Source organism: Phaenicophaeus curvirostris, chromosome 22 (genome assembly GCF_032191515.1).
Source record: "Phaenicophaeus curvirostris isolate KB17595 chromosome 22, BPBGC_Pcur_1.0, whole genome shotgun sequence".
Taxonomy (NCBI): domain Eukaryota; kingdom Metazoa; phylum Chordata; class Aves; order Cuculiformes; family Cuculidae; genus Phaenicophaeus; species Phaenicophaeus curvirostris.
The window spans coordinates 2,038,487-2,050,956 of NC_091413.1; the positions used below are offsets into that span (position 1 = coordinate 2,038,487).

At 39.9% G+C, this 12,470-nt stretch overlaps 1 protein-coding gene across 3 annotated transcripts in view; it reads left to right on the forward strand.

Moving 5' to 3' along the window:
* Positions 1–12,470, forward strand: part of CFAP74 (cilia and flagella associated protein 74) — a 38,663-nt gene that overhangs the window by 16,833 nt on the left and 9,360 nt on the right. For all 3 annotated transcript variants that reach the window (XM_069874635.1, XM_069874637.1, XM_069874638.1), the window contains 9 exons: positions 375–487; positions 1,329–1,451; positions 2,564–2,685; positions 5,731–5,859; positions 8,863–8,950; positions 9,557–9,730; positions 10,594–10,727; positions 11,318–11,594; positions 12,082–12,189. In XM_069874635.1, coding sequence (XP_069730736.1) covers positions 375–487; positions 1,329–1,451; positions 2,564–2,685; positions 5,731–5,859; positions 8,863–8,950; positions 9,557–9,730; positions 10,594–10,727; positions 11,318–11,594; positions 12,082–12,189 — 1,268 coding nt within the window. The remainder of the gene's footprint in view (positions 1–374; positions 488–1,328; positions 1,452–2,563; positions 2,686–5,730; positions 5,860–8,862; positions 8,951–9,556; positions 9,731–10,593; positions 10,728–11,317; positions 11,595–12,081; positions 12,190–12,470) is intronic.

Consider the following 12,470-nt stretch of genomic DNA (forward strand, 5'->3'; position numbering starts at 1 on the left):
TTGTTTTGAAGATATAGTGAAGCAGCACTTCCACTTGCTTTGCAGGTCCTCCTGACTGCATGTCTTTGTCCCACTGAAATTGTTCTTAAAGCCCAGCTCACACTTTATCCTACTGAAATGTCAGTATTATTTTTCTGTAGTGGAAGGCTCGGGTGCCTGGGGCAGGCAGGCTTCTGGACTAGGGCAGAGTTGCATGACCAAACAGAAGTTTCCTTCTAGGCACTCATATTTCCACATCACTAGTGTACATGATTGGATTCGCAGGGTTGACCAAAATCAATGTACTTCTACTCTGTTTGATAGCTTTGTTCAGTGAATAGATGCGCACATCCAGCACTCTGTAGGGTTTTGTTTGTGGTGTTTTCTCTCTCCAGAACAACTTGATCAAGATGTATTAAGTTCCAGCTCAGATCTAGACACAGAAAATGAACATAATTTAGCCGAAATTTCTCATGATGAAACACCTGTCGAAATTATGCTTGGAAAGGTAATGAATACCCTGAGGTACAGACAAGATTTTCCCTTGTCTAAGCCTACATCAATGAATTGCTTTGGCTTTTGTGGGAAATGCTTAAGTACAGGATCAATTTCAAGCTCACTGGACTTCACTGAATCACAGTTAATTCTTAAATTGAAATCAGATGACATATTGCCCCTTTTTTTGTGCTAAAGACTTATTTGAGCTAAAAGATTCTGTACAGATTTGCATTTCCTATAATTTAACTTTTTTTGTTGTCACACTGTTTTTCTGCTGAGTTGTTCTGTGGTTCTACAAAGTCTGGTGAAAATGCAGAAGATGAGGCAGGAAGAATGTCTGGGAAACATCAGATTTGAGCTGTATTAAAAAAATCTGGTTATGAGAGTCCAGATGCTAGTTCATACTAGCATTAATGGCTTCTACCTGTGCTTACAAAAGGCAGAGGGACTTAGTGCTGGAATCAGTAGAGTAGATCTTTGAATGGTAGCACAGGACAGCCTCTCTGTGTTTTAGTTACTTACTTACCAATAGATGATGGAAACACTTTAGCGAACCACGTTATCTCGCTGTCATACAGAACCTTGCAGTAAAAGGAGTCTTGTGGTAAAATTCTGACCATGCCTAGTTGTGAAACCACGTGTCGTGCAAAAGCTTTTCCCCACTAATCCTCCTCGGGAGCTACTGATGCTGCTTTTTCCCATGTACCATGTGTTCAATCCAGTTACAAACAAGGTGTAACAGAGTGTTTGCATGGTATCAGTATATATTGTTTCTTTATTTCAGTACAATTTATAGCCAGCTACAGTAATACAGTCAGATTTCCATTAAAAATGTGTTGTTGCTTGTTTAGGTCACTGAAGGCGAAATTGAACCCTTCAGCTCAGTCAAACTTCAGGTCATGTTTGTCCCAGCTATCCCTGGGGACGTGCAGACAGAGTTTGTGATCATGTTTGACAACTCAGACTGCAAACCGGTGAGTGATTTTGTGCAAGACTTGCTTCAAAACACTGTAGAAAGAGAGTTTAAAATCCTCCTACTTCTGCTTTTCCCAAGAACTAAAATTACTCAGAATCCTATATCAGAAACAGGAGAAGGACATAGAGGAAGATAAGTTTATGTATGTTATGAGAAGTAACAATGCTGTACCAGGTGGCTGTGTATGATGTGTTTTGATGGGAGGTAGCTTTGTAAATCCTTGCTTGTCTTTTGGATGCTGTAGAGTTATTAAATCTGTTAATTCTCTTAAGTTCCTGTGCCAAACGTGATATTCCCATGTTATCAGACATCATCCTGAAAAATGCTTAATGTCCTGGAAATAAATAGGGAAGTATTCTTCTTTATGCCCAGCCTGCATAGTTTATTTTCTTTCTGCTGTATCAGAATTGGAATTATTTAGCATGCAGTAGTGAAACTGATGTGTGAAAGCTGGAAGGGATGACAACTTCAGTTACCACTTCAGCATATTTTGATTCCACACAATGTTGGAAGCCAAATTCTGCCTGGGAACAGTTCACAGGCGCTTGCCAAAAAAATAAAGAAAAACTTCCAAGATGCTCAGTGCGGCTCTTGGCTCTGCCCACGTCTACAGATGGAGCAGCCTACGGAGGAGCGGCAGGTGTGCACTGTCGGCCTCTGCGGGTGCCCTCCCTCTCAGGATCCTTTATCCAGAACTCTGTGGTCACTGATGTCAGACCTCAGGGCACTGCAGCAAGTGCAGCACTACAGTCATTACTGTATTTCTTTGTGGGCTAAACAGGCTGCAGTTTGAATTATGGCCCATGCACTTAAACAAGATGTACTTTAAATACTGCTTTTCAAGATCATGGGCAGCATGCTATTCCTTCATGGTCTCTGCCAAAGAATCCAAACCAAATGTAGTTCTTTTTTCTCCCAGAATACCGTGAAACCTAGGTTTAATTTTACAAATTATTTTCATAGCTTTGTCTAATTAAAGAACCTGTTGTGATATGAATAATGAAATATTTTACTCAGCTCAAGTTTATAGCAGAAATTCTTGCTCTGTCTAGATCAGTAAGTATTTGAGACTAACAAAAATAATTACTCACTTGGTTTATGTATTAACAGCTGTGCTTTAGTGCCATTGGAGTTTCTATCGATGTGCCAATTTGGGTGGCCAATCCCAACATTGATTTAAAGATCTGTATGTATGACCGACTTTATCAGGATTGTGTTGTCATTCACAGCAGGTGAGCTGCTCTTTCATTATCACCTGCCCTCTGTAGCCAAATAATCAGGTCTGAAGTCCCTAGGTGGTTTTTTTTCAGCTTCCATTGTTACAGACACATCTTGTCATCATGGGCTTTTCCCTTGTCATTTCAGGAGGACATCTTGATTACAAGTCCTCTGACTTCCACATTTCTGTGGAAACTGGACTTGGGTGTCCTGCTATCCCAAATTCCCAAGGCCAGACATAGCTATTGGGTATCTGGATTAATACAGGGAACAGCAGCCCCACAGAGTTTCATCATGTGGAATTTGCATGATGAAACATGAGGGAGGTGCTCGGGGATATGGTTTAGTGGTGGACAGACATAGTTGGACTCAATGATCTCAAAGGTCTTTCCCAATGAAATGGTTCTATGATTCTAAAGATGTGTCTGAAATCAAGTGCATGTTGGGTATTGCTGATTCAGCCAGGAAATTTTAGAAAAGAGTATTTTGTTATTTCTCAGCTATTTTACCTTTCATTAAAATCTGTGGGAGAGTTATAATCTGGGAGCCAGGCTCATCCAGCTGTTCTTTAGTGGGGAGGTCAGTCACCATCCTTTGCAGACTTGGGATATGATGTTGGGAAAATCATGGCAGTCCTTTTGCATTTACCCTAAAATGGGAAGGATGCAACTTTTCCTAACCTATACAGGCACTAAGCACTAGCCTAGAGTCACAGATACCTTGTAAGTATGTAGATAGTGATCAAATACCAGTTTAGAGGGGAACAAGTATCTGAGTGTTTCCATAGTCAAGTCAGTGATGTCTGAAGACTGGTTCTGTTTGTGCTGTACTATAAAGATAATATTCCACCTCATTGGCTCTCAGATTTCATGCTGTTAGAGAGTGGTTACATGAACTTTGACTCTCCTAATTGTCTTCGGGTGCTGGATGCCTTCCCTCTACCTAGTGCACTGTTGAATGCTTATTTTAACAACTAGCATTTCTTAGCTTCTATTTAAATAGGATTGGAGTGGGTTTGTGGGAGGGTGGGGGAGAGATTGGTTCTGTAGAAGGCATCCATTCTAAAACCTCTTACCAGAATTACTGACTGTAGAGATTCTTCACAGTTGGAAAGAAATGAGTAAAGCTGTTATCTCAGAAATTCAGCTTACAGATATGACAAGCACATGTTGTTACGTAAGTGATTTTACTTGGTCTAGATAACCCGGGGATAAAACTTATAAGTATAGAAGCAGAATAACTCTCCTAATGAAAACTCAAGATTTCGAGAGGACCCCAAAGATAGAAACTGTCAAATCGCTCAGGGCAAAACTTCTTACTGAGGGAAAAATCCTGCTGATCCTTTGCCAAGTTTCACTAAATTAAGAGCACTTGGTACATAGTGTACTGTCCTTAGCACCTTGGCAAAGCAAGACTTTGCTTTATCACCCATCACTGCGTAGTTAGAAAAAATTGTCTTTGTTATACAGTCATTTGGGCTGAAGTTTCAAGTATTTTATGTGCAGGAATATCATGTCTCAATTTCTTATCCTGCAGAAGTAGGTAGATTCCATCATGCAGTTAGATGTGGTGCCTGGGAAGTTTCTTTCTCCAGTAGCTACATTTTTCTCTAGACGTGTGTCAGGAAGAGGTTTCCTCATTGTTATGTGGCACATGTCAAACCACTTCCCAAACAGAATGACCTTAAACTGCTGAAAGTAGCTATAGATCACTCTCAGTCAAGAGCAATTTCTTAGGTTAGACAGGGGAATTGCCGTATTTCAATTGCAACAGCAAGAACTTGGGGAAGGGCAGTCTTGCTGAGGTCTGTGGTCTGGAACTGTGCACAGACAAGGCTCTGCAGCCAAGGACAATTATCAGACTAGAAAAGAAGCATCCAAACTGCTGTCAACATACAAACTAAGATAACAGTTTATTACAACTGTTTTACATGTGAACTGTGTATCAGCTAGAGTTAGAGCCACACTATCTATGAACTCACGCTCCAGTGACCCTTTGCTGAGGAGACCAGAGGTAAAGGTGTCCCCCAGCCTGGCCAAAAGTGCTGCTTGTCTGGAATTTTCTGGTCACATGGAATACGGTCATCAGGCAGCACAAAGGGTGATAGCATCTTATCAGGATCCTGTCCAGTATAAATCACTTCAAAAAGTAATTTCTTTGGCTGGTTATAATCTGCACTGGTTTAATGAAGGAGTATATGGTTCTCCTAGATTGTCAACAGTCAAAAACCATTCCAGGCTCTCAGTACCGCGTGCTGTAGCTGTTGATTTAGAGCAGACCATCTGGACTGACAGCTTGTAACCAGTCCAGGAGAAGGCAAATGACAAGCTGAAATATTTGTAAATTGCTTGGCAATTTTGCACATAGGAATAAAATCCCAGAGCAGGGTAAGGTTTTGTGGCTAGTGCTGCATCGTAATACAGCCAGGATTCAGTAAACAGGAAAATGTTTCCTAGCTTCCATTCCAGCATGCCATTCATAGGACAAGCTGATCACAAGCTTTCGCAGAGGAACTGCCAGTACCAGCTCAGCCACACCATGACTTTCTAGCCATGTGGAATCTCTGCTGTTAAAGGAGAAGTTACAAGAGATCAGTGAATTCACTTTTCCATCTGAGTTCTGTGAGCAGCTAGGACCAGTTAGGCATCTCAATCATTCTGTGAGTCATTCCTATTGATTCAGTTAGAGAGCGTATGTTGGGAGCAAATAATTAGCTGATAATTCTCAGTAATTTGGCTTTGACTTTCCCCTGACTTAACTTACCACTATGCTGTAGTTTCATAATTATGTTCCAATCAGCTGTGTACATCACTTGAGATACAGCTGGATTTACTTACACTACTTCCCAAATCTGTTTTCTATACTTATCTTAAAAGACAATACAACCATGTGATTGTCCTTTAGCTGTTTTCCACGCCCATCATTTTCAAAGGAATAGTGGTCATCATAATGTAGAGTAAAGGTGCAAGATTTGAGGGATGAAACTCCAAGAGCAGATGTTGCTGAGGTGGCTGTATGGGCAGCCTCAAATCACCTAAGTGTGTCTGATCTGTTTGCAGAGCGAAAACCACCCTGTGTCTGAAGTTTGAAGTATGCAAAGAATTGAGCAAGCACATGGAGCTGCTTCCAAAATCAGGTTACGTTCAAGCTCAATCATCCTTCAGTGTGCAGTTAAAGTTTCTGCCCAGGTAATCAAGCACCAGGAATGTTTTCAGTATTGAGACAATATTTGTAGGAGGCTGTCAGTGGAAAACCGGAGCAGGCCAAAGGTTTTCCTGCCTTCACGCTGCTGGTGTCAATGCAGTCCTAGTCTCCCCTCTCTCTCCCCTGTAAAAGTTGCCAGATGTTCAAGAAGGAAATTAACTTGGATTGCATACCTGTGAGGAAATGCTCTTCCTGTGGTGACAGAAAGCCTGACCAGTTGCGTGCCTGGTAGGCTGCTCCCATTTCTGTGGGGAAGCTATTCTTATACAAGAGAGGGGTTGTCTGAGCAGGTGGCTACTTCACGGATCAGTGATTAAATAATTTCTGGACAAGAACTCCTGTGCTTGCTAATTAAAGTAAGAATGGTTGGGCTTTCTGTTCATCTCTCTCCTACCCACGTACATCTTTCTCCAAAATATGAATGTATTGATCTTGAATTTCTAAAGCTAAAAGCCTTACCCTAGCAAGTTTCTCTTCTCCATTTCGTGATATGTTTACATAGACAAACGAAACTCAGTAATAGGAAACAAAGAATTCCAGTTCTTAAAAAATTAAATTCAAGGGCTCTTGTTGACCATTGTTCATTTTATTTATCTCATCATTGCCATCCTAAGTAATGTAGCAGGACATTTCTTTTCAAATATAAGTTCAATTTTATAGGTCTTAATTCTGGTGTTCAGCCCAACACTTCAGCAGTTCTGCTGTGGTTGCTGCTGCAAACCTGCTGCTTTTTTCACCCTGGTGATGTGGTCCCTCTGATGTAAGTGTATGGGGGTTTTCATGGGTGTGCTCAGCGTCTCTGGGCTCTAAACTGAGACTCTAATCACCGATTTTGAAATTTTCACTAGTTTTCAACATCTCAAATCCTATCAGATTACAACAGCAGTGACCATTATTATGGCATTTTTCAGTTCCTCAACTTCTGATGCTGTAAAGTGCTGTTACGCTCAGAGTGGATAGAAACATAGCTTGGATTTAGGACATTAATCTTCCTTTGAAAAACAGGGAAGCTTCAGAAAGGAGATTTGATGAGATTAAGGCATTTCTGACATGCAAGTATCTGGCTGTTTCAGTATACAGATTGGTTTTAAAAGACAGCACTTGGGGAGTGCATGTGTGACAGGGGAAAATGAGCTCACTACAAGCTGATGTGAAGCACTGAGCTAGTGACACATTTCCGTACGTGCATCCTCAGCGACTTAGCAGTGTAACTGTGGATTTCTCAGAAGATAAACCAGCTACATTAGAGGTAACACAAAAGTAAAAGGAAGCACTTGTTCAGAAATCCTGAGTGAAGAGAGGAGTGACTGAGGGCTTGGGAAGCTCTCCCGAGCAGCCTGTGCACACTGAAAGGCTTGGTCAGATGTTACAATACCCATAACTTTCTGTGTGTTTGAAGCAGTCATTTTCAGTGTATTTGAAGGCAAGCTTTTTAACCTGCCAACACCCAGAATTCCCAAATACCACATCTTTTTTTGTTTTCTGTGTTTGAAACTAGTCCTGCAGGTGCTGATGGTCTAAATCGGATTTGGTTTTATACTTCTCTTTAATTGCTTTTAAGCATGAAGATGCCATTTTCTGAAAACTATCTGAAGGATCTCAGTATCTTTTCTCCAAGGCGTAACAGCTAATTTAGAGTCCATCACTGTGTCTGTACAGTTACAATTATTCTTCTTCCTTCTGGATTATTTTGCAATACATTAATTTCTCCTTCTATTCCAGTGTCCTGTGACAAAGCGAAAGCAGATACTTTATTCCTACCTCATATTTAACTCTAGTTCAAATCTTTAAACAAGTTAGCGATACCTTTGAAGATCACCTTCTAAAGTCACATTTCAGCCTTGCAAAATAACAGCCAGCCAGGTTTCAGATCACCATGGTGACTGAGTGGGTGCTATTTATTCACAAACTATTCTGTAACAATACATTAAAAAGCTGCGTGCCATTCCAGTAGTAGTAGTAGGAATGTTATCACTGTGGAGACCTTGGAGCAGGAAGCCATTCACTCTGATGTTGTAAGACACTATAAATAGCCCTACAGAGCTAAAAATGCTGGGCCTCTTGTATTGTCTTGGCGTGAAGCTCTGAAATTGAGCTTGTGATAGCCAGGTGCTTCAGCTACAGAAAACCTGCATATTTCTTACAAATCACTGATCTTGTACACAATCAGACACTGCCGCTTTCCGAGCGTGTTTCACTTCATTTTTGTCTCTGTGCATTGTGATAGAGTTGGTTCTGCCTCAGACTGGCTGCTAATTAACGTGCATGTCAAAAGGAAATGATTGTCTCGGTTGGGTTGGTTACATGCTGTGGCTACAGCAATGATGCGGGTTTATGTCGTGGGTATAAAGAAAGCTTTAAGTTTTTCAGAATATTAAGTGACTGGATGGCATTTTAAATAAAGGATAAATGGATGCAGACCTGTGTGAATAACTCCCTTAAACTCTGTGTCCACAATCCTGTCTTTAAAAAATAAAAATTAAAAAAATCCAATGTTAACTCACAAGATCAAGGATTCCAATGTCATTGCTGGATACCCTTGCAGCCTGTGCATGCCTGCTCAGAGCAGGTTATCGGAGCTGTGCTCTTCTCTAGGAAGGCTGTGATGAGTCCATCATGTTTCTGATCTAACTGCATCTTCTTTTTCGTGGTCAGAGGTGGAATTTGATAGGCCACCAATTTTTCATTGGCATTTCTCCCACCATTTTCCCTAATATCTGTCATAAAAGGTTTTAAGTCAGACTTGACTTCAGTGAAGCCTTGGAGTTGATGCTTAACCAATGACAGATGTGAATCCTGTTTGAGCACAAATATTGTGTTAAGGTTAAAAAGTGTAGAGAATAAAACTTCTAGACCTTAGGAAACAGGTGAGACGTGTTTTTTTTTTTTTTAATTCAGAAATACATCCATCAAAAGCTTATTATTACCCTTAGCTAGAAAATAGTAGAAATATATTTATGCGACTTAATGTACTGTTTGATTTTTAGGCCCTCTCTTCCTGAAGATGCGGGGAGCTATTTTCACAAAGAGATGAGAGTTCTGGAAGTCCCAGTGACAATACTGATTGTGGATAAGGTTGTTGATTTTTATTGTGCTGGTTATCACCCTGACAATAGATGTAAATTATTTTAGTGAATGTTCTCTTAATGATACCCAACCCTAGATTAGTTCTTTACTGGTGGGAGCCTTACAACAACAGTAAAGAGCTCTTCAAGTGATAATGCAGATGTGATAGTATCTTCCTGTCAGCATGTTTACAACACAGAAAGTTAAACCCTTTCTCATTAGTGCTCACCACTTTCCTTGTAGTTTATTTAGTACCAGAGAGTTATCAGACCCTGCAGCACAAGCTTTTTATTCTCACGTGTGCTGTAGATGTAGCATACTAGAGTTCACGTTTCCTGGAGGTGCGGGTGGGATTCTGTTCTACCACACAGAATCTGAGATACAGACGTTATTTTTTATTTTTTTTTTATCAAAAGACATTTCCTAGTGCTTATTTTTGGAGAACAACGAGGCTGAAGTTCAAGACAGATATGTTACATTTACATATGTAACTGTCAAGGAACAGAGCAGGATAACTTCTTTGCAGTTATCTTTTTGGATGACATTTCACTTAAATCCTGTCCTTACAATGCTACGGATGGAGGTTTTTATTCTGTGCTCTCACATTTGTTTCAGGCTAAAAAAGTTAATTTTACAGTCCATGCAATTGTTACCACTTCTGATTTGGAAATCAGTCCAGCACAAATCGATTTTGGATACTGCACAATCTATGAAGCTGTGCAGGCAAATTTCACACTAACAAACAAATCCATTTTGCCCCAAGAGTTTGGATTCGTGGGACTTCCAGAGGTATGTAGTTATCCCGCATGCATTCCTTCTAGCAGAAGATAATTAATTGTGATGAAAACATGTTTCAGTGTGAATGTAAATAAGTCATGACTGTTTCTTGCAAACCCATGGAAATAAGTCTGCCTGCAGCACTGTGGAAACACGCGGATTAGTTCTGGTGCTGGTTTGGGTGAATTTCATCTTATTATAACCTAAGCACTTTCCAAGCAGTACAAACATCATCAAGGGGGGTTTACTCTTCTCACCTATATAACACTAATACGATAAAGTTAGTGTGGTACGATACCTGTACAATACCTTAGCTGAAAGATATTGGAATCTTCAGCTTCATTGAAGTTTCACTTTACAGCATGTGTTTCATGATTAGCTTAAATGTGATGGAGAGACATTCTTGAATCATCATCAGCTCATAAACACAAACCAATTTACATTTGTAGATATTAAACTGGTACTTGTCACTATGGTATCTGCACGCCGTGCGGGAATCAGCGATACAAGAGGAACTGTTGAGATATTTATCATATCCCATTCAGTTGTCTATGTAAAGTAAACAAGTATCATTAGAGAAAGGTGATTACCATAGATGGAAGAAGCTAGGGAAAAGATTCTACTGAAGTCTGGATTAATGGATGTTAATGCCTTTCAAGTTACTTTGAGATTTGAAAAATGCCTATCATTCAGACACTAGTCCTAACTTACATGAAAGCTTCTCTCTAGAAGGCTTCACTTTTCCTGACATTTTACTTTTAGTAACAAAATTGTCTTATCTTCCCTGTAATTTCTTATTTTAATTTATTTAATGATTTAATAACTAATAATTTCTTATTTTAATAACAATAATTTCTTGTCCTGTCATTTTTGAGTTTGTTGAAATTCAACCCAATGATGGACTTGGAATTCTTCTTCCCCTTGAGAGCCTGACATTGGACATAATCTTTAAAGCTAACAAGGCAAAAGAGTACAGCTTTGAACTAACCTGCAAGTCAGAGATTAATAGGTATGTTAAGAAACTGATTGAGCAGTAGGTAATCTAGAAGTCTTAATCACACTGGATTTCCACTGTTAAGCTGGTTAAATCCCTGCCTACTTTGTGAGGCAGGTAGGAATTCTCCAGTTGACAGGAGTAGCTCAACGCCTTTTAGTTTCATCCTTCACTTACAGGTCTGTCTTTACTGAGGTGACTTTTCTGATCCCACCTGAAACTTATCCTTGTCACATACCCATGCTGCACGTTTGCCCCAGGTCATCTTAACCTGCAATGTTCTGCTCACATTTCAGCAGAAGTACTGAAGGATCTTCTTTAGTAGAAAAGCTTCATACATTAAGCTAATGCTACTAAAATAATGATGGCATAAGTGTTGATTTGACTGAATGCATTTCCAGAAGTTCAGAGAGGAAGAATTCAAGTAGGGACTCTAGCCAATTGTGCATTAAAAATAGAGTGTATTATTGTTCATCTTTAGGCAAAATTCCCATTGCAAGCTTGAAATTCTGCTTAAATAGGGACTACAGGATTAGTTCCCTATTTTCCAGGCTGATTAAGAGACTATTTTATGCTGAGACAATTTATCATGTGTTTATTTTTAGACAATTCAAGCTGTCATGCAAAGCAGTTGGAGTCCACCCACCTCTTGAATTGTCTCATTCCTTAGTTCAGTTTGCTGCAACAGCTCTAAACGGTGTGTCTACAGCAACTCTGTACGTGATGAATTCCCACGTGAGCGTCAACCGCTTCACTCACGCTGTCCCTAGAATTGGCAGTGGGGACCCTGCTGCTGTTGGACCCACTTCATTTGAATTCTGTGTGCCAGAAGGTTGTCCAGTGACAATTACACCTTCCGTTGGAACTGTGTGGCCTGGGAAGGTAAATTCACCTTAAGCGTCAAGTGTTCTGCCAAATCTTTTGATTGTTTACATTCCCACAAATGCTGTCACTTGCAGATGAAGCTCAAAACATAAATTATCATTGGAATAGCTGGAATATTTTTTACTGCCTGAAATAATGTTTTAAATCAGACATGAGGGGTTAACCATCAAATCTGACTAGTGCTTTATGGGAGTTTTCACCCTAAATGTTTTTTTCCCAGTGTTGACATTATGATTTATTCAAAGAATGTTTGAATATCAAAAATATTAGTCGTGTAAGACCAATGCACTGTGCCATAGTGGACTTAAAAAAAGTCACAAGTGACTTTATCCTTCAGGTCATCTTACTTGGAAAAAAAATAATCATATTTTCTTTGTTAATTTTTTGCTGTCGTGCATATGCTGCTATTGAGCTTTTTAGGTATAACCCATGCCTGAGGGCTGAATTTTGCCTATCCTTGTTGTATATGCTCTCGCACTCCCAGAAAAGCTTGATTCGAGTGTCCTTCAGACCAACATTGTCAGATCAGCTAATCAGAGAAGAGGCAGTTCGGAGGCTTGGCAGAGCAGCTGCAGCAGGGGCAGAAATACAAGTAAGGAATGCTAAGAACTAGCACGTGCTGTTGGTCTGTTACTTCCAGATATTTGTTTCCTTGAATGGTATTTTTACATAAGATTATTTGCATGTTAATGAAGCCCAATGATCCATGCAAGACCTGCTTGTAAAGGACAGGAGTGTGACTGTTGCACTTCGTGTGTTGTCTGTTCCCTGAGCAATCATTTAATTTCATGGTAGCAATTTCAAAAGCATCCCATGAGAGATATAGTCATTTTCTCATCTGCTCCGATAGGGGAACTCTTTTTTTTAAGATGG